General features: G+C 50.8%; 1 protein-coding gene across 3 annotated transcripts in view; it reads left to right on the forward strand.

Annotated features, from left to right (window-relative positions):
- The window catches only part of ESP4 (HEAT repeat-containing protein), a 66,863-nt gene that overhangs the window by 41,882 nt on the left and 3,582 nt on the right, over positions 1 to 21,399 (forward strand). For all 3 annotated transcript variants that reach the window (XM_078589193.1, XM_078589191.1, XM_078589192.1), the window contains 11 exons: positions 8,859 to 8,906; positions 8,984 to 9,112; positions 9,771 to 9,923; positions 10,020 to 10,082; positions 10,182 to 10,289; positions 10,371 to 10,454; positions 10,533 to 10,580; positions 16,705 to 16,779; positions 17,208 to 17,303; positions 17,387 to 17,467; positions 17,555 to 17,626. In XM_078589193.1, the coding sequence (XP_078445319.1) occupies positions 8,859 to 8,906; positions 8,984 to 9,112; positions 9,771 to 9,923; positions 10,020 to 10,082; positions 10,182 to 10,289; positions 10,371 to 10,454; positions 10,533 to 10,580; positions 16,705 to 16,779; positions 17,208 to 17,303; positions 17,387 to 17,467; positions 17,555 to 17,626 (957 nt within the window). The remainder of the gene's footprint in view (positions 1 to 8,858; positions 8,907 to 8,983; positions 9,113 to 9,770; positions 9,924 to 10,019; positions 10,083 to 10,181; positions 10,290 to 10,370; positions 10,455 to 10,532; positions 10,581 to 16,704; positions 16,780 to 17,207; positions 17,304 to 17,386; positions 17,468 to 17,554; positions 17,627 to 21,399) is intronic.

Raw genomic sequence — 21,399 nt, forward strand, 5'->3', positions numbered from 1 at the left:
GTGCCAACCGTTTCCACAACTCTGCATCTGTGGCCAACCTGCATGCCCTCTGGATCATTACCGGTCACTCTCATTCCTCTCAGTGTGAATCAATTCCTGTACCGTGTCTTTACCCTTTGCTTTGTCTTCCATGCCCAGCTCTCCAGTCATGTGATGGTGTGCGATCTTCGTTCCCACCTCCCCATCCGTTACTCCTGTGGCGGTAGTGTCTACCCTCTTCATTTCTGTTTCCATGAGCGAGAGTTTGCCGCTCTTCCCCACCTTAATCCAAGCCCGTCTCCCTGCATCGTCCCGTAGGAGTAGCTTTCCCCTTTTGTGGATCACACCTTTGTATCGTCTTATATCCCCTGGCATGAGTCTACGCAACCTCTGTGGTGCCTCTAGGTGCCTTCTAGTTTGGGTGTTGTCAGCCCTGTGATCTGCACGAGACGTGTTATTCTCCACGACCTCCTCATGCATTTCACTACTCATCTGATGCAAAGTCCTCTCCACGCCTGCTGTTACGATCCCCATGGAGATCTAACAAAATCAAGAAATGGGACGAGGGATAGAGAGGAGAATAGGAGAGATGGAAGGGGTAAGAGAGAAGAAGAGAGAGCGATCGGTGAACAAACTCTCAAGAACCTCCGAATCGGGAGTTCTTGCCCTCACGAAAGCCGTATACAGCTACTCGTGCCAAGAAACCACAGGGTAATCATTCATCAAAAGTCTCTCAAATGACCTTACAATGGGGTATTTATAACCTTACAATTTCAAGAATCGGTTATCTCATCAGGACTCTAACAATACTTCCCCCATCAGCGACAGCTTGTCCTCAAGCTGTTCAAGAGGATCCCCTGGATCCATTATTGGACTGCTAGTTGACTTAGGAATGGGTCAAGTAAGATCCTAGATTGGGTTGAATGATGCCTTGAAAGCAGAGGTGATGATGACATTGTTTTCGGTGGAGGTGCATCCAATGGTGGCAGCTACAGCCATGGTATTGATGTAGAAAACATTGCTGGCTTTGACTGGCGGCATGAAGATGGCGATCCATTGCAACTGGGTGGCCACTGGCAGTAGGCAGTGATGACTCCCACAGGGACAGTGCCACCTTGTAGTGCAGTAGCAGTACCATCGTGTATCATGGTGGCGGCCACAACAAAGATGAAAGACTTGGGGGACAAAGTAGGATAAGGATATGACATCAGCGGATGTCGATGACATCAGGTAGTGCAGTGGTGGCAACGCTGGAAGAAGAGCTCTGTGCGATGGTATATTCGGCAGTAGATGGGAGTGAAGTGCAGCGCAGAAGCAGCTGACCGCAGGAGCATCTCAACTGGATCATGACAGAAAAATGTTGGGTCAGTTGTGGCCTTGGGTCGTGGATGGTATTCCCCTGTTGGGCCACAAGAGGTGGGCCCAACTTTGAGCACCAAGTGCGGGTCTTTCTTTGCTCTGGCCCAAAGTTTAGCGCATGGGTCAATCGTGCAGCCCATTCCGGCAGATGGGTTTCGTGAACCCTAGTTTGCAACGGACAGTCATTGTTACAAATGTGTCGGTGGCACTGTGATTGAATCCATGAGAGTAGATGGAGCAATGGGCAGGGCCTTGGCCTCTGCAGTAGAAGGCTGAGCAGCGGTAGTAGCCTTGGTTGCATCTCATTGAAAGCAGAGAAGGAGAAGTCTCCAGTGGCATTTTTGGAGGTGTTAGATATGACGGCCACGATGGACTCCGCGACTAGGGTTGCAGGTCTTGCCATTGCATTTTGCTTAGTTGCTGGAGCTTTTGCGATTGCATTTACAATTGCCTTTGTAGCAGGCAAGGGAAACATTTGCGGATACCACTGCTACGGTGGTTGAAGCGTTGATGGATGTAGCTTCTGTAGTGACAGATTTGGGAGCGACGCCTGATGCAGCGTCTATAGAGGATGCAACAGTGGCAGATAAAACATCAGTAACACCAGCGCCTATGGAAGTTGTGGCAGCGGCAAAGTAAACGTCGGTGACACCAGTTCTCGGAGTGGTGACAGTCAGTATTGGCGTTGCATGATGCAACTCCTGCAGATGACGCATTGACGGCGGCGAATGTTGGAGCGGCTGTTGGAATGCCGCCTAATGCAGCTTCTGCAAAGGATGTGTCTGCGACACGAGATCTTGGAGCGGCTGTTGGAGCTTCGCATGATGTGGCTTTTGCAGATGACGAGTTGGCGGCGGCAAATCTTGGAGCGTCGCTTGATGCAGCTTCTGCAGATGACGTGTTGACAGGCAAATCTTGGATCAGCAGTGGATGGAACTGTCGATATGACAGAAACGGCAGCGATTACTGCAATCTTCTTTTCCTTCTTGATTGGTTGAGGTTGATTGTAGATTTGCATCAATTCCAACAACTGCTCTACATTTTGCAGACTTCTCTGGATGCTGGCATATGAATCCAACTCTGTTGCCACAGGTCGCAAGAACTTCGGCTCTGATACCAATGTTACGATTGCCATGGAGATCTAACAAAATCAAGAAACGGGACGAGGGATAGAGAGGAGAATAGGAGAGATGGAAGAGGTAAGAGAGAAGAAGAGAGAACGATAGGAGAACAAACTCTCAAGATGATGCAGGATGACTAGGGGATGACGGGACTGGATCCTAGGACGACTAGGGGTGATGGGATAAAACAGACCACAAATCACACGGTCGAGTTTGAAAATTAAGTCCGGTGAAAATACTAATGATGCAGTCCCTTTCCTTGTTGAGGGCGGGAGTACTGTCTTACAACCACTGTGGTGATGCAAAGCACCAAAATCAATAACTTCGAACGGGCGATTCTCTTAGAAGACTCAAAATCCAAATCTAATCCGACGACGGCGGAAGAACTGTTAGTGAGAGGCCTCTCCTAGTGGGATGTTCTATAAACCCACTAGGCTCCCTCACTTATCACTAACTTATATTCTCTCCTCTCTCTCTCCTAGGGTATATATACCCCTCCTCATGTACATTCTAGTTAAGGAATTCATTTCCTCTCCTTCCTCCAAGCCCTAGCATGGAGTTCAACATGGTATCAGAGCCAAGCTCTTGATCCCCATCTCTAGCCCTAAGCCTGTGTGCGGGCTTCTTCTTCTTCTTCTTCTTCTTCTTCTTCTTCTTCTTCTTCTTCTTCACCATCACCCTCTCAATCTTCTCCTTGCCCGCACGCAAGCAGCCGCCCGCGAGCAGCGCCGCCGCCCGCAAGCAGCCGCCCGCGAGCAGCGCCGCCGCCCGCAAGCAGCCGCCCGCGAGCAGCGCCAGACGGAGCGCCGCCGCCGCGCCGCCCGCAAGCAGCCGCCCGCGAGCAGCGCACGAGCAGCGCAGCCGCCCGCAAGCAGCCGCCGCGAGCAGCGCCGCGAGCAGCGCCGCCACGAGCGCGCGCCGCAAGCCGCCGCAAGCAGCCGCCCGCGAGCAGCGCGCGAGCAGCGCAGCCGCCCGCGAGCAGCGCCCGCACGGAGCATCCGTCTTTCCATGTTTTGAAAAGACTTTTTCCGACATTGTGTACTGGCTTGGACCTCTCTTCTGTTGTTTGTGATGCATGCAAACTGGCGAAGCATCGCCGGGCCTCCTTCCCTCCGTCGACTTCTCACAGTGATGTTCCCTTATATCGCATTCATAGCGATGTATGGGGTCCGTCGCGACAGGCCAGCCTGAAGGGACACCGGTGGTTCTTGATCTTTGTTGATGAGGCCACCCGTTACACGTGGACCTACTTGTTGCCGTCCAAGAGCGCCGTCTCCTCGACTGTTCAAGCCTTCTGCACCATGCTTCAGACTCAGTTTGGCGGACTATTCAGCGGTTCGGTCCGACAATGCGCGGGACTACGCCAACCAGGAGTTGACCTCGTATTTCACCGCCCATGGGATTCTCCACGAGGCGTCTTGCGTGGCGGCGCCCGAGCAGAATGGCCTTGCGGCGGCGTATTGGGTATGTCACGTCGACTGCTCGCACTCTCCTGCTGGACTACCACGTCCCGTGGACTTATTGGGGGGAAGCCGTTCTGACGAGTACTCATCTCATCAATCGGCTGCCCACCCCGACCCTCCAGTTCAGCCCTCCGCTTGACCGGTTGTCGGCTGCCTTTCCTGCCGCGCAGCTCCGCACTCACCTTCTTCCCCGCGTCTTTGGCTGCACGGCATATGTTCATGACACGACGCCCTCCCTGTCGAAGCTGGATGCCCGGGCGCTCAAATGCGTCTTTGTTGGCTACTATTCGCTTCAGAAAGGGTATAAATGCTTTCATCCCTCTTCTCGTCGGTTTTTCGTCTCCGCCAATGTCACCTTCTCTGAATTTCAACCCTTCTTCTCTCCCACATCTCCTCCGGCCCCCTTGAGCCGGATCTGGTTCTGGAGCCCGCTGCTCCTTTCCTCCCACCGTCGTCTCTCCTCCCACAGTCGTTCCACCCTCCTCTTCTTCTCCTCCACCGGTCGGCCTTCCTTCCTCACCCATTGCGCCTACTCCATTATCTTCCTCCCGAATCCTCGCCTCCTGCTTCCGCTCCTCCCGTCTGCTGAGTCCTCGCCTTCCTCTCTTCCGCCAGCCATTTCCGAGTCGTCTTCTTCTCCTGCTGACGATGACTCCCTGACTTGCCTATCGCTGCGTAAAGGGGTCCGCCAGTGCACCCGCACTCCCTTTACCCCCTCTCTCACTATCGCTCCTTCGCCAGGTTGAGTACTCCCTACCGCCTGTTTTTGACCCGCATCGACTCTGTCTTCGTTCCACGCCGCTAACCGATGCTATCGCTTGTCCTCATTGGAAAGCGGCGATGGATGAGGAGATGCGCGCTTGCTCAAAAACCACACGTGGGATGTGGTTCCTCTCCCACCCGTGAAGACGGCCGTCTCTTGCAAGTGGGTTCACACCCCCAAGCACAACGCCGATGGCTCCTTGGAACGCCGCAAATCGCGGCTCGGGGCTCGTGGCTTCACTCAGTCTTACGGCGTCGACTACTTGAGGCGTTTTCTCGGTCGCGAAGATGGACACCGTCCGCCTCCTCCTGGCGCTGGCGCTCATCATGGGTGGTTGATTCGCCAGTTCGACGTTAAGAACGCCTTCCTTCATGGCGATCTTACCGAGGAGGTCTACATGCATCATCCTCCGGGCTACCCTCTCGGGCCTCCGGGGACCGTCTGCCGACTGCGGAAGTCCTTGTATGGACTGAAGCAGTCACCGCGGATGTGGTTCGGCCGCGCTTCAGCTCCGTCATGCGCGCGAAGGTACACCAGAGCAATGGGGAAGCCACTCTCTTCTTCCGTCACGGCCCGGCCGGGGTCGCTATCCTGGTCGTTTATGTGGACGACATCCTGATCACCGGGTCGGACACTGCCGAAGCTTCACGCCTCAGCCGCTCCCTTGCCCGCGAGTTCGAGATCAAGGCCCTTGGTCAGCTCCGGTACTTCTTGGGGCTCGAGGTGGCCTACTCGGCTCGTGGTATCTTCATCAGCCAGCAGAAATATACGGTGGACCTGCTGACTTTGACGGGTATGACCGACTGTGCTCCTGTGAAGACCCCCATCGACCCCAACGTCAAGTTGGGCGCCGGGGGTGACTCTCCGCCGGTCAGCACCCATCAATATCAGCAGTTGGTGGGGAAACTTCTCTATCTGACCCACACGCGTCCCGACATCAGCTATGCAGTTAGCCTTCTTAGTCAGTTCATGCATGCTCCGCATGAGATTCATCGTCAGGCAGCTCACCGGGTGCTCGCGTACCTGAAGGGCTGTCCCGGGAAGGGTTTACTCTTCCCCCGGAGCTCAGAGCCGACTGTAAAGGTATATACAGACGCTGACTATGCAGGCTCGACTGTGGACTACCGGTCTACCACCGGTCTTTGCATCTTTGTCTTCGGGGGCCTTGTGAGCTGGAAAAGCAGCAAGCAGGATCGTGTCTCCCGTTCGAGTGCAGAGGCGGAATACCGGGCACTTGTGGATGGGGCCTCTGAGGCTTAGTGGATTCACGGGGTGCTCCGCGAACTTCGCGTCGAGTACACCCGTCCGATCCACTTTTATTGTGACAACAAATCGGCTATTGCCTTGGCTCAAAATCCGGGCCAGACGGGTCGCATCAAGCACATGGAGATCAACCGCTACTTCTTCAAGGAGCGGATGGACGAGGGCTTGTTCGACTTGTCTTTCGTGCCGTCATCCGACCAGGCGGCCGATGTTCTCACGAAGGGATTATCAAATCCTCTCCTTGTTCGTGCTACCTCCAAGCTTGGCATGGATGACATCCATACCTCGCTATGGGGCTGTTAGTGAGAGGCCTCTCCTAGTGGGTCATGTTCTATAAACCCACTAGGCTCCCTCACTTATCACTAACTTATATTCTCTCCTCTCTCTCTCCTAGGGTATATATACCCCTCCTCATGTACATTCTAGTTAAGGAATTCATTTCCTCTCCTTCCTCCAAGCCCTAGCATGGAGTTCAACAAGAACACTCGAAGAATACTGGACGAAGAACACGGCACCAAAGAGTGTAGGAGTACTTCGGCACTTAATAGTGCACGAAGAGGTTGCGAGGAATTCTTGACGCGTCGTTGGCGGGACGATTGACGTGCGCTTCGACAGGGTGTCGTGGATCCAATTGCGCGATCAGTTGGCGGGGGGTCAAGGGGGGAGTTACCCCATTGCAGGGTGCGGGGTAGCGCCCTGACACCTAAACAGTATGCACGGCGACCAGTGGCCGCGAGGGCGTCTGGGGGCACAGCAGGCGCGCGCTGGCGGCCGGGGACTCTGCGGGCACAGGCGGACGGGCGCGGCTGGCATGGGCGACCAGGCGCGCGGCGGGTGTGGCCGGCCGGCGCGCGGGCGCGCGGGTGGCCGGGTGCGTGGCGGGTGCAGGTGGCTGGAGGTGCGGTCGGAGCAGGCTGCCCGACGCGCGGCGGGCGCGGGTGGCCTGCGCAGGGTGGGCGCCTGTGCAGATGAGCGCCTGCGTGGGACGAGCGCCTGTGCAGGCTGGCGTCTAAGGCACAGGGCGGCCAGGACGCAAGGCAGCGGCCAAGGAACAGGGAGTGGGCAGCCGGGCCGCTGGGTGCGGGCGGCCGGGGTGCAGGGTGGTGGCCAATGGCGCAGCGCGCGGCAGTGGTTATCGGCGGTGGCTGTGACCGGAATGGGCTGGGGAAGATAGGGCAAGCCTTCCAAGGAGAGAAAAACTCAACTCTTGAAATAAACTCGATAAGTGTTCTTTTGCAACATTGGCCTACATATAGGCCTTGGAGGAAAGAGAAAATAAGAAATAAAATAACCGTCAATGACGAGGCGACATGTCGACTCGTTACGTCACGAATGGTTCTGCAGTTGTCGTTGCGACGTGTCATGACGCGGGATATGTCCTGCGTAAGTGGAGGCGTGTCCGTTGTCGGTGCGTCGATGTGGTCGTCATCATGGCGGTTCTTCAGTTGATGTTGATGACGAGTTAGGATGCGATGCGTCTCGGATGACGGTGGCGGCGCATCTGAAGATGGTATGTTGACGTCGTCGCCACCACAAGAACTTTCAGATCGGGAGTTCTTGCACTTATGAGAGCCGGATACAGCTACTCGTGCCAAGAAACCGCAGGTAATTATTCATCAAAAGTCCCTCTAATGACCTTATAAGGGGGTATTTATAACCCTACAATTTCAAGAATCGGTTATCTCATCAGGACTCTAACAACTGCCCTTATTGGTGACCTGCTCCCGGATGTTGTCGGCCCTGTCAGGCCTGGTTGACTGCGTCTTTCTTCCACTAGCGGGGATGCGGCTGGTGACGCCTGCTCGCTAATCTCCTGGGTGTTCGGACTCTTGTGGGCGCCACCACAGGACTCTGTCTCTGCCAGGACTTACTTTTTCTGGTAGGTTTCCTGTCTTTGCTCCAGCCTGTCCTTTGCCTTTGTCTAGTTTAGTGGTGGATGATTGGCCACCTGAAACCTGTACTTGTGTTACCTTCTCCTGTGCAGCAGATATGGGTCTTTGTTTGACGAGGGCGGTGACCTAAATCGTGTCTCCTGCTCCACTTGCTTCTCCCTGATTGCAGACTTCCCTTGGTCTCCGTATTGAGCCCCCAATCTCCCCATGACGCTTGGCGCTGTTGGGGGGAGGCGCTCCCTCAAACTGACCATAAAGTTCCATGGGCTTTTGAACGATATGTGTCCTGACATCTGAGTTAATGACGTGGTCTCCACCTCCATTAAAACCATGTTGGGGTCACCTGAGCCTAATCCTGTTGAGATGATAGATCGTAGGCGACCAACTGTCTGAACAGTGGATTCCATCATCTCCCATGTTCGGTACCCCATCGGGACTCCACATGCCTCTCTTATGAGGGTTCTATTAACTCCCTCCCAAGCTCCATCCTCGGGAAATACTCGACGCCACCGTACTGTTGTGTCCCTATTGAGGTGTTTTACCCAGCCACATACTGCAATATATGTTGCCATGGATGCTCCCCTGATGAAGAATGACCCGGAGTCTAGATTCCAGATTTGTACACTCTTCTTTGCGGGAAATCGTTGCCATAGATCATGTTTAACCTCCGCTAGTTTTGGGGATCCTTTGACTACTTGCCCTATCAGGCAACCACATAGTTATGTGGAGTCTGGCTCTTCTCCCCTCCTCACCGCTGGATAATCCTTCGAGCCTTGACCGTGTCCCGAAATTGCCCTCCCATGTGGTCTACTCAATGAATCTTGTCTCCTAATTGCCCTGTGGGGCACGTTAACTGACGGTGCCCGGCTCCTTGGCACCCTCGGCAAATGACCTTGAACATATTTATATTTATTTAATGAACTTGAAAAACTTATCTATATTGATAATTGCAGGATACCTCTCAGTGATTATTTTATTTTTGTGGTGAACACATTTTTTGTCTTTGAATCTTGAATAGAGCACAGTACATCACAGTGAAGAAGTTCGAATGAAAGCAATTCGTTTGGTAAGGAAATCGGACATTTGCTTGAACATTATCTGGTCATTATAGTCGTATTACTTCAACTGCTTTTTGTAATGCAGGTGGCGAACAAATTATTTCCGATGTCCTGCATTTCTCAAAAAATAGAAGAGTTTGCTAGTGAGATGCTTCTCTCGGTGGTGGATCAGCCTATTTCTAGAGAGGATCCTGAACATCAGACCATTTCAAAGGTATAAATAACGATATTTTCTCATTTCTTTTTGCTTTCCTGGTTGATTTGATTCCTTTGTTCCCTCTAGATTCGTGTCTCTAGGCACTGCTTTTGATCCTTTGGGTTACAAGCTTTGAACTGTACGGAAATGTTTATCTTAAGTAATTTTTGGTACTCAGGGCCAGAAACGTTGTAGTTGAATAACATCATCACTGGCTTCTACCTTTTGGGGGGAAATGGCATTAATGTAGTACAAGACAAAATACCATTTCTCTCCTCAATAGATAAAGCCTTCCCTTAGGAGGGCAGCGAATCAGAATATTGAAGTTTTTGTTCTCTATCCCTCCCTCTCGGCAAAGCCAATCCTGCCGCGATGCCTTTGGTGACACCCATTCTGACTCTCTCTCTCTCTCTCTCTCTCTCTCTTTATGGCAATGGCCTCCTTGCCATCTGTCCCTCTGTTTTCATTCTCTATCACTCAATTAGGGTTCAGTTTCCATTTAACAACTGTCCAAAGTACATTTGGATAGAATCCCAGACAGGATCTAATTAGCGTTCTATCAAGGAAAGTACTTTTTATATCATCTAGGAAAGATGGTTAAGTGTAATATTTCTTAATGGATGGTCTTCTATGAATTGCCATCTTATATATCTTATTATGGTGACGTTTTGTGCAGGATGTTGATTCTGGAAAACAGGCTGAGGCCCAGCCATCAGTATCTGTGATGAAAGATGAAAAATCTCCTAAGATAGAGCCCTCTGGAAACCAAGTATCTCCAGTTTCTGAGGCTCAGAGGCGCATGTCGCTATATTTTGCACTTTGTACCAAGGTATTTGACTGTAGAATTTTAGTATTTATGCGTAATCATGATGGAGAAATAATTCTCTTCTTATCATTTTCCTATGAGAAATCTTTGCATGTGCAGAAACACTCTCTACTTGGACAGCTGTTTGCTATTTATCAACGCATGCCAAAGCCTTCAAAACAGGTCTCATTGTTAGTTTCCTTATAAGATCTTATTCAGTGACATTATGGAAGATTAAAGCTTCTTCTGATTTTCTTATTCTCCATGTCGTTGCTTCTGCAGGCTGTTCATGGGCATATTCCGATTTTGGTTCGTACTGTAGGTTGTTCGCCTGACCTTCTTCGAATTATTTCAGAACTACCTGATGGCTGTGAGGGGTTGCTTACGCAGGTATTCACGCATATGTTTCATTCAGATGTTCTCTTTTGTAGGAGAGGAAATTAACTCATATCTGTACTCCTGTCTGAGCAGATCTTAAATACATTAACAGAAGCAACTATTCCTCCCCCAGAGTTGTTATTCTCAGTAAGAAAGTTGTATGACTTGAAACTCAAGGTACTTGTCCTGTTTAGAGTGGTTAAAAAATGGATAAGCTAATCATCTGTTTCTCATTTTGATATTTATGTGTTTCAGGATGTCGAGATTCTAATCCCAATTCTATCCTTTCTACCAAAAGATGAAGTATGCCCTCCCTTTCTCTCTCGCTTGCTCTCTCTACCTCACAAACATTGCTTTTCTTAGAATTACAACCTTTGTATACTGATTACAACCTTTGTTAGCTACAGACTCCTATACTTTGAATTTACCTGTTCGTGTTTTTTTTACTTTCTTTATTTGTGTTTTTTCTTTAAGTTACCAATGGCCTATTATGATAGGCCCGCCATTGTACAGCCCATATTAGCATCCCATATATATGGGTGCGTGGGTGTTGTTTTGACCAAAGAAAAGAATCTGTTTGTTGTTCATTCTATTGGACAGCTGGGGTTGAGGTGTTCCAAATCAGACAGCCTTGATGTGGGTTCTTATCAAAGATGGGGGATAGAGGGGAAGAGTAGGTATTCCCCAAGTTAGAAAGTCAAATGTGAATGATCTGAGGAGAAGATAAATATGAAAGGAGGGATTGACTGGGGATGAGTAGCCTGAAGATGTTGTGAAGGGTTGACGATCGGGGGGGAGGGGGTTTGTGAAAGATGAGAACTGTTAGAGAGATAGTCAGCCTTATGGGCTAATGGGCCCTATTCTATAAGCACATTAGCCCTCTTATCATTTTCTCCCTCCTAGGGTATATGTATACCCAGCCATGTACTCTATTGAGTTATGTCATTATCTTCTTCCTTCCTCTCTTGACATGGTATCAGAGCTCCAGAGCTCTTCCATCTAGGGTTTGACATCACCCTCTCGCTGTCTAGCGAACCCGGAGCGTGACCGACGGATCAGCCACAGCGCGAGCTGTAGCCAGCCCGTGGAGCTTTCGGAGAACCAGCCGCAGCCGCAGCCCTAGCCGCAGCCACAGCCGCGCACAGCCGCAGCTGCAACCGCGCGCTAGCCACAGCCGCGCACAGCCGCAGCCGCAACCGCGCGCCAGCCACAGCCGCGCACAGCCGCAGCCGCAACCGCGCACAGCCGCAGCCGCAATCGCGCACAGCCGCAGCCGCGCACAGCCACAGCCGCGCACAGCCGCAACCGCGCACAGCCGCAGCCGCAGCCGCGCGCCAGCCACAGCCGCGCACAGCCGCAGCCGCAGTCGCGCGCAGCCGCAGCCAGCTGCCTCAGCCGCCGCCGAAGCAGCAGCAGAAGCCGCAGCAGCTGCCGAAGCAGCCGCCGCCGCCGCAGCCGCAGCACGGGCCGCAACCTCAGTCACAACAGCCGTCTCCGTAGATACCACGGCTCTGATGTCGGAGGAACTTTACTCCACGGGCCAGACGCGTCAACTGGCCGTCCCAGATGATGGCTTCACCGATGCAGACTTTCAACGAGAACCCTTGTCACACAAGGTTACTCATTCTCTGCCGGCGGTTCCCGACACGACGTGTCTCCAGTGGCGTCACTTTGTCGAGACTACTCTCAAGGCTCGCCAACTGTTCAAGCATTGCACAAAAGCCCCGCTTCCATCGACACATCCACACTATGCGGCATGGGAAGCCGAGGAACACTTCGTCCTTGGATGGCTCTACACGACCTCCCTGGCACCCTCGTTCCGTGAAAGGTTCCCTCGCTGCGCCATCGTGAAGGGTTTTGGGACCAGGCCAACAAATTTTGCGGCCGCGAAGGGGACAACTGGCGCCTCTTTATGCTCTTTGCTAAAGCCAGCAACTTTCGCCAAGGCGCACTGTCCATCTCGGACTATGCGCTGGAACACAAGAAGCTGTGGGACGAGGTGGACTACTACTTGCCGACGGATGATCCGACGTGCAAGTCATTCCAGAACACTCTTCGCCTACGCCTCTTGGGGTTTCTTTATGGCCTAAACAAGGAGTATGACGACACTCGGCGCCGTGCCCTCCATCGCAAGGAAGGCCTTCCTTCCATTGATGACTTGGTGAAGGAATTCCAGGAAGAGGAGAGTCATTTTCATGTCATTGGCACTCTCTCCTCGGAGGCAGCTCGTGACTCGACTGCCCTCCTCGCCCAGCCTCCCTCGCCCGCTCCTGCTCCCCCGCGGAGGCGGCCCCCTCCGGGCTGATTTGCTCCTACTGCAACAAGCCTGGACATCCGCAAGTGGTGCAAGAAGCGTCAGTACGACAACCGGAAAAAGAAGGAGGCTACCGAAGGGAAAGCTATGGTTGCCTCCTCCTCTACCTCTTCTACCAGCCCGGCGACTATTGAGCAGCTCCAAGCCGACTTGGCCCGTCTCCGTGACCAAGTGGCTACTATGCAGACTCAGACTCAGTCGACGGCACATTTTGGTGGATTTGGTGCGTTCTCTCTCCCTCAGTCTGAACAGTGGTATTGTGGTACGGCTTCTTACTCGCCTCTCGTATCGGATATGAGCTGGGTTCTTGATTCGGGGGCAACCGAATACATGACCCCGTTCAATGACCGGTTTGTATCCTACGAAAGGTATAGTGGGGACCGTACAGTTCTTACAGCCGGTGGTGGACGGTTGCGTGTTGCTGGAATTGGGGCAGTGTTTGTAGACGGCCTCGGAGTGGTCAGCAATGTTCTTCATGTCCCCGCCCTGCGAGCTATACTTATGTCTCCTCAGCGTTTGGTTGACAGTTTGTCCTGTTCTTTTCACCTCCAGCCTGACGGGATGTTTCTATCTGACAAGGTGGGTCGGACTACACCGATTAGGCGGGAGAACGGGTTGCTGTTGTTGGACGATGGGGGGCGCTCTCGGTGCTTCCTGCTTAACCGCCAACTCCGACCGGCAGATGTGCAGCGTATGGGACGTCTCCAGTTGGCTCACCAACGGCTGGGTCACCCGCCATTTTCAGTTTTACAGCGTCTCTTTCCTTCGATGTGTACTGGATTGGACCTTCAGACTATCGTGTGTGATGCCTGTCAACTGGCGAAGCATCGTCGTTCATCTTTCTCTCCGTCCACCTCGCACTCCTCCACTCCATTATTTCGCATCCATAGTGATGTTTGGGGACCCGCCCCGCAGGCTAGCCTAAAGGGCCACCGATACTTTCAGATCTTTGTTGACAAGGCCACCCGCTACACATGGGTCTACTTGTTGACCGCCAAATCTGAGGTTGCTCCGACGGTCCGTCACTTCTGCACCATGGTTCGTACTCAGTTTGGCCGAGGTATTCAGCGCTTCCGCTCCGATAACGCCCGGGACTTCGTCAACACCGAGCTGGCCACGTACTTTGCTGACCATGGGATTCTCCACGAGTCCTCTTGTGTGGCCACCCCGGAACAGAACGGTATGGCAGAACGTCAGATCGGGTATGTCACGTCGACCGCCCGTACCCTTCTACTGAACTATTCTGTTCCGTGGGCGTATTGCAGGCGGTCTTAACGAGTACCCATCTCGAAACCGTCTCCTCCCAGCCCTCGGGTTTGTCAGCCCACTGGATCGTCTCCACGGCGTTCCCCAGCTCGCACTGCGGACTGGACTCCTCCCTCGCATCTTCGGGTGCACGGCGTACGTCCATGATACGGCTCCCACTCGCACGAAGCTCGATGCTCGAGCTCTCCGGTGCGTCTTCGTCGGGTACGCTTCTCCCCAGAAAGGTTTCCGTTGCTACCACCCTCCGTCTCGGAGATTTTTCATCTCGGCAAACGTCACCTTTGCTGAGCATGAGTCTTACTTCGGTGATTCTACCTCGCCACGCCTTCCGCTGGTTGAGGCGTCTTCGACTCCTTCCTTGGAACCCTTTCCATTTGTGGGACCCATTCCTCCACCGTCGCAGTCCCCAGCCACCTTCTCTCCCTTGCCTCCTACCGTCTCCCCTCCCGGTGCACCGTATCGTCCCCCTAGTACACCTCCTAACCCCGGGAAGTCCATCTCTCACCCCGGGGAGCTACCTCCTACTCTTGGTGCACCGTATCCTTCTCCTAGTGCACCACCTTCCCCCGGGGAGCCTCCCCCCATCCCCGGGGAGCTATCTTCTTCTCCCTCCTTTGCTTCCGCTCCTCCGTCGGACGATGCGTCACCCTCGTCTACTGATGATGATGCTCAGTTGGGATGGCCTATCGCCCTTCGGAAAGGGGTTCGTCAGTGCGCTCGCACACCTCTCTACCCATTATCTCACTATCTCTCTTTTGATCGGCTAAGCCCTTCCTACCGGTCCTTTCTTTCTCACATCGAGTCGCATCCCCTCCCTCGTCGCCTATCCGATGCTCTTGCTTCTCCTCATTGGAAAGCGGCGATGGATGAGGAGATGCAGTCCTTGCTCAAGAACCATACTTGGGAAGTCGTCCCACTTCCTCCTGGCAAGAGGGGGGTGGACTGCAAGTGGATTCATGCCAAGAAGCATCATGTTGATGGTACTCTCGAGCGCCTCAAGTCTCGACTTGTGGCTCGGGGGTTTACTCAGTCGTATGGCGTGGACTACTTCGAGACCTTCTCTCTTGTGGCGAAGATGGAAACAGTCCGTCTCCTCTTGGCGCTTGCGGCTCATTCTGACTGGCCGATACGACAGTTCGATGTGAAGAATGCTTTTCTCCACGGTGACTTGACGGAGGAGGTGTACATGCAGCCACCTCCCAGGTATACCCTTGGCCCCCCGGGCACCGTTTGCCGGCTGCGGAAGTCTCTCTATGGACTGAAACAGTCACCGCGGATGTGGTTCGGTCGGTTCTCTTCGGTCATGAAGACCGAGGGCTACACTCAGAGCAATGGGGATGCCTCCCTATTCTTCCGTCACAGTTCCGCGGGTGTCTCCATCTTGGCCGTGTACGTCGACGACATCCTCATCACGGGGTCCGATTCTGCAGAGACCGGCCGCCTCAGCTCTGCATTGGCCAAGGAGTTCGAAATCAAGGCCCTCGGGCTTCTTCGCTACTTCCTCGGCCTTGAGGTGGCCTACTCCCCCCAGGGGATCTTTGTGTCACAGCAGAAGTATGCCGTTGACCTACTGGCCTTGACCGGAATGACTGAGTGTGCACCAGTTACTACTCCCATCGACCCTAACGTCAAGTTGGGTTAGGGGGAGGACTCAGCACCGGTGAACGCATATCAGTACCAGCAGGTGGTGGGGAAACTCCTGTACTTGACCCACACCCGCCCTGACATCAGTTTCGCCGTCAACCTCCTCAGTCAGTTCATGCACTCTCCGCGGGAGATCCATCGTCAGGCGGCCAACCAGGTACTTGCGTACCTAAAGGGCTGCCCCGGGAAGGGCTTGTTCTTTCCTCGGAGTATGGAGCGGACCGTGAAGGTGTACACTGATGCGGACTTTGCCGGCTCAGTTGTGGACTGTCGTTCCACCACGGGGTACTGCACTTTTGTCTTCGGCAGTCTTGTCAGTTGGAAGAGCAGCAAGCAGGACGAAGTGTCCCGCTCCAGTGCTGAAGCCGAATACCGGGCACTTGCCGATGGGGCCTCTGAAGGCCAGTGGATATATGGAATTCTCCATGACCTTCGTGTGGAGTATTCCGGCCCGATCCACTTCTACTGCGACAACAAGTCGGCCATCGCCTTGGCAAAGAACCCTGGCCAACAGGGACGGATCAAGCATATGGAACTCCACCGCTACTTCTTCAAGGAGCGTGTGGACGAGGGCATCTTTGACTTGGAATTTGTTCCATCCGCTGATCAAGCTGCTGATGTCCTTACCAAAGGACTATCTCGACCTCTCCTGCAACGTGCAGTGTCCAAGCTCGGCATGGATGACATCCATACTTTGCTTGCGGGGGGGTGTTAGTGAGATAGTCAGCCTTATGGGCTAATGGGTCCTATTCTATAAGCCCATTAGCCCTCTTATCATTCTCTCCCTCCTAGGGTATATGTATACCCAGCCATGTACTCTATTGAGTTATGTCATTATCTTCTTCCTTCCTCTCTTGACAAGAACAGATGGGGGAAAAGGGGTTGGGGGTTGGGACCGGATTGGAGGGGAGCCGGCTGAAAAGATCCAGAGAGGTAATCGTAGGGGCAGGGGATCACAGCGCTAAAATGCAGAAGATACCGTTTGGGGATAGGAATGCATCATGTATACTTACTGGACTTGTTCCTTGACATAGAATACAATGCTAATAAACTATTATCATGTTGCTTTTGTTTAACTCTGACACTGTTTATCATTTGAGGACTGAAAATATGGGGTAAAATATTTTTCCGGACTGCGTTAATAGTTTATTACAGGCTTCTATTTTCTAATCAGCATTTGAATGTTTATTCTTATGATTATAGGTCTTTCGCCTTTTTCCGAGGCTTGTCAATCTTCCTCCTGTTAAGTTCCAACTCGCAGTTGCCCGTTTGTTACAGGTACTTTGTGCACTGTCAACATTTCTGTTAACTGAGTTTTGTCATAGTAATAAAGTCACAAGACTTGTGAATATGGTAAAAGGGTTGCCGTCCATTCTTTTTTGGGGTCAAAATGATTTATATTATGGAATAAAGCAAAGTATGTTATCAAGGTTCTCAAAGACATCGTATAATAGTGCGCAGGGCCTTCCTTATTATGGAAGAAATCAATGCCCGCATTGTCATATTATTTCTTCAGGTGACTGAACTTAGCGTCCAATATTCATCCTAAGGAAGTTTTAGTTACTTGTGATACATCTGAATTACATTAATCTATCTGTGCATTCCTATACGTGCTGTAAGAGCCAAAATTTTGCTGAATCAAAATAAACCTTTTTTCTAGGCATATTGTCTATTATTTTTGTTATAATTTAGGTTAATTATTGCAGGGATCACCTCTAAATGGTCCAATTCTTGCACCGCCGGAGATTTTAATTGCCATCCATGAAATTGACCCGGAAAAAGACGGGATTCAACTTAAAAAGGTATGAAAATTTATCATTGTTCTTCAGTTAGACTGTTCTTTAAGAAAAGGACAAACGAATTTGAAGATAAATTTTGTTCATAGGTTATGGACGCGTGCTCTGCCTGCTTTGAACTCAGACAGGTGTTCACGCAGCAGGTTTTTGCGAAGGCTTTGAACCAATTAGTATGTCTCTGACACTGACTGATATAATTTTTGTTTGTCTTAGCTTGTCTTTTCAATTGGTTTTTATAGAGAATTCTTTGGTTTCAGGTTGAACAAATTCCTCTCCCATTGCTGTTTATGCGTACTGTTATACAAGTCGTTGGTGCTTTTCCAGCTCTGGTGAGTGACTGTCGATGGTCTTCAGCAACCTTAAGCTAATAAGCATGACATTAGCCAAAAAAAACAGTTTGCAGTTCACTTTTTTGTGTCATTTATGTATAGTTATGTGTTGATATTTCTTCATATCTATTCAATCTTGCATATGTTCATGTGTATGATCCCAATCATTTGTAACTTTGTTAGGCCAGATAATAGTTTAATTAAAGCATACGTATTAAGGGGACGTCTAATCATTTTCAAGACTAGGCTCGGAGTATACTTGTCTTTGAGACATGTTTAGAGGTTTGGACCTCATGATTCTGAGATGGAAGCATTGTTTGGCATGTGGGCTTGGCCCATTTGGCCTTAGCCATCTCTATCTCTCCTATGTATTCCCAAACAAAAAGTTCAGCCTGTTTGCATGTTGCTTTCACCACCTCCATGAGTGTTATTTAACATTGTTCCTGTGGTTCCATTGCACGGAGGAAAACTTTCCATCACTGTTATGGTGTTGCCATCATTGTTCAGGCAGTTGCAATGTCAGTGGAGTCTCAATATCATTGTCATCATCAAATTTCTCATCACCTTCATTAGGAGTTACGCCTCCATCACCACCCTGCCATCACATCATCACCATCACCTTATTACGGTCGCATCGTTCTAGATTTTGACTGCAGCGCCCAAGCTCTCCTCTTGGGACCAAACTCAGCGGAGTTTCTCCCACTTGACTCAGTCAGCCTGATCCATGTTGTCCTCTTGACTAAGATTTTGGGATGGATGCCATTCCATCATCTATTCTGTCTCTTACTGTAATTAGTTATTCGTCTTGACTCAAGACGCAAAGTAGGAAGTGATTCTTCATGCCTTCTGACCCATCCCGCGCTGTCCGTTACATTATTGGGTGCTGGGGATTTACTCTACATTCACAACCATCATCCTTCCATTCTGCCAGCTGTTCTGTCCTACTCCTCTGACGGAAATGAAACGAAACTGCATACTCTGACTGATGGCTGAGTAGAACATTGTTGGTCCCATTCTGTTGGCCGCTGTCTCATCCCTGATCCGCACACCACCTGGTCTTATCCTCTTCATCAACTCAAGCCCACCATTCCCCTCTGGTCAGGTCCATTTCAGCCAGTCTATTTTGTTTGGGCTAAGCCACTTGGCCCAGACTCTGTCTGGCCATTTGAGTGGAGTACAGTCACGGACTTTGCCAAGGTCCAGACTCAGCTCAGGTGATGGTCCTCACCAAAGTCAAGCCACTTGTTCAGAGTGCTGAACAAGTCAACTTTTCTAGTCAGACCAGCCAGTGGTCTATGGTCGACATTTGACTATAAAAAGGAAGGCTGATGAAAGCAAGTAGTATACAGTCAGCTCAGCTTGTGGATAAGTGATTCCATTTCCATCCATGATCACTGTCCTCCATTCCCCAAGGAGGGTTTTCTCACCTTCTATGGTGACTATTCATTGTTTGATGATGCCAGAATTACATAACCAACTGAGCAGCTCTATTCTCTTACACTTCACAGGCTACTATGAGGTCTACTAGCTCACCGCTTAGTCTCCTACTATTATTGAGCCTAGTTAGCTGGATATCTGGGAGAGTGATAATGCCCTACTGCTTCGGCAGATTTTGTATTCTTTGAAACCCATTATTGGCATTCTTTGGAATTCTTTGGCATTTCACCTGCACGAGCAAGCAAGCATGGGATTATCTCTATCTTATCTATTTGAGAAACCTTTTTTGATCACCCTGATGGAATATGCGTTCTTTGAAAGTCCCTTTATGGGACCAAACAGTTTCTTGAAGCTTCTCTAGGTTAGGTGTCATGGGAAGTGGTTTGCCGACCGTGGGAGCAGGGAGGGTTGGGAGTGTTACACCTACAGGATATGAATACGACACTGCTGTCAAAATGGATTGGCAAAATCATGGGACCGGCAGAAGACATGGTCACGATGGTCTTGAGACACATCTGCGGTCCAGATTTAAACTGGAAGTACCGGTCAACCCCGACTAGAGAGGCATCCACGTTTTGGCAAGGCTTGAGGCAAATTTCCCCAAAAGTTCAACGGTTCTTTGAGTCAATCTTGGGGAAGGGCTATCTTCCTCTATTGGACAGATAATTGGTCAGCCGCACGCAAGTTGAGCGAGGCTTTTCCCTGATTATTTGCGCTCACATGGACCCTTCAGGCTTCGATGAGAGATTGCTGGGATTCAGCATGTAACCCCATGGGGGTGGCCAGCAAATGGAGGAGTTTCTACACATGCAATAATCTATCTTACACTTGTGACCCATAGACGAGGCAAGGGATGGCTGGCTGTGGAGTGGCAGGCCTTTTTCAGTTCGGGATGCTTACAAAAGTATCCGAAGAAATGCTACAGAAGGGTAGTACATTGTGGCTACGTGTCAGCACTTATGGAAGCAAAAGGTCCCTTTAAAAATTAGGATCTTTGAGTGGCTGCTTCTTAGAAGATGTTTGATGACAAGAGTCCTACGTAAGCGCATATTACCAGACACATCGGCAGAATGTGCACACAAGGAGAGGACCGTACACATCTATTTTTCGCTTGCCCACTTGCCCGAGCAGTATGGGAAGCGCAGCACTTAAGCGAGGTGGATGTGACCTCCGATGAGACATGCTGGAACTCGCTATGGGGAAGTGCGACCAGGAGACGGTCGAGGTGGAGAAGGATCCTCGCGGCTATTTGGGCCAAATGGCTGCACCATAATGACCTTGTATTCAAGGGAAGGGCAGTCTCAGTAGATACTGTTCTGTACGACACCGAGAGTAATGTATCCTATTGGTGGGGGGGGGTGGGTGGGATTGAAGGTTAGAACTTAGTTTCCATCATTGAGGGGGAGTGAAAGCCATGTAATGATCATGCTTATATATTTCATGATTTTTGGGTTGATCACCGGTTTTGGGTGATCTTCCCTTTGTTTTTTTTTTTTAAATTGTTTTGTACTTTGGATTTTGATGTACTGCTGATTATTTGGTGTTCCATCAGCAGAAATCACCTGTCAATAGTACTCTGGCTATCTATGTTGATGGGATTCTTCTCATTGGTGATGATTAGTTTGGCTTTTCCTGCTTGATGGCTGCCAGATATGTGGAACTACTTTGTAATTTCTTGGGCATGGAGTGTTGGATTCATGTGCTTGCCAACTGTGCTAAAAGCTATAGCTGATAGTAAGGGCGCCACTTTTCATCTTTAAGCAGTATGTTGTACTTCAACACTCCCCCACAACACCTGCAGCTAGCATATTTATGGCCCAAGCATACAGTGTTGCTTCTGGATTGAACCTGCCACCTTGGCTCTGATACCATGTTGGATTCAGATGCTTACCAACTGTGCTAAAAGCTATAGTCGATAGCAAGGGCACTACTTTTCATCTTTAAACAGAATGTTGTACTTCAACATGGAGATTACAGTCCATTTAGGGACTGATCATAAACCCTCGGAGGTATGTTAATGATCTCTTGTAGAATGTCAGTTTCTTGTGCTACAAGCCTGCGTCTATCCTTTTTGGGTACCAAGGTGAATCTCAATGACAAAAGTTGTGACCTGGTGGATACAGGCTTGTATCATCGTCCCATGGGTTCCTGAACTAGCCTCTGCTGTTTGTCCCCTTATTGAGTTTGCCACTGGTGTTGCTGGCCAATTCCTGCCTGCTTTCTCTCTCCACCGATAACTATCAACTGCATCCTTCAATATGGGAAATTTCTTAGTGGCAGTGGACTCCTAAATGCTCCTCCTCCAAACTATTGGAGCTCTCTGACTGTGGGGTTGG

This window comes from Wolffia australiana, chromosome 17 (assembly GCF_029677425.1).
Source record: "Wolffia australiana isolate 7733 chromosome 17, ASM2967742v1".
In the NCBI taxonomy this organism is placed as follows: domain Eukaryota; kingdom Viridiplantae; phylum Streptophyta; class Magnoliopsida; order Alismatales; family Araceae; genus Wolffia; species Wolffia australiana.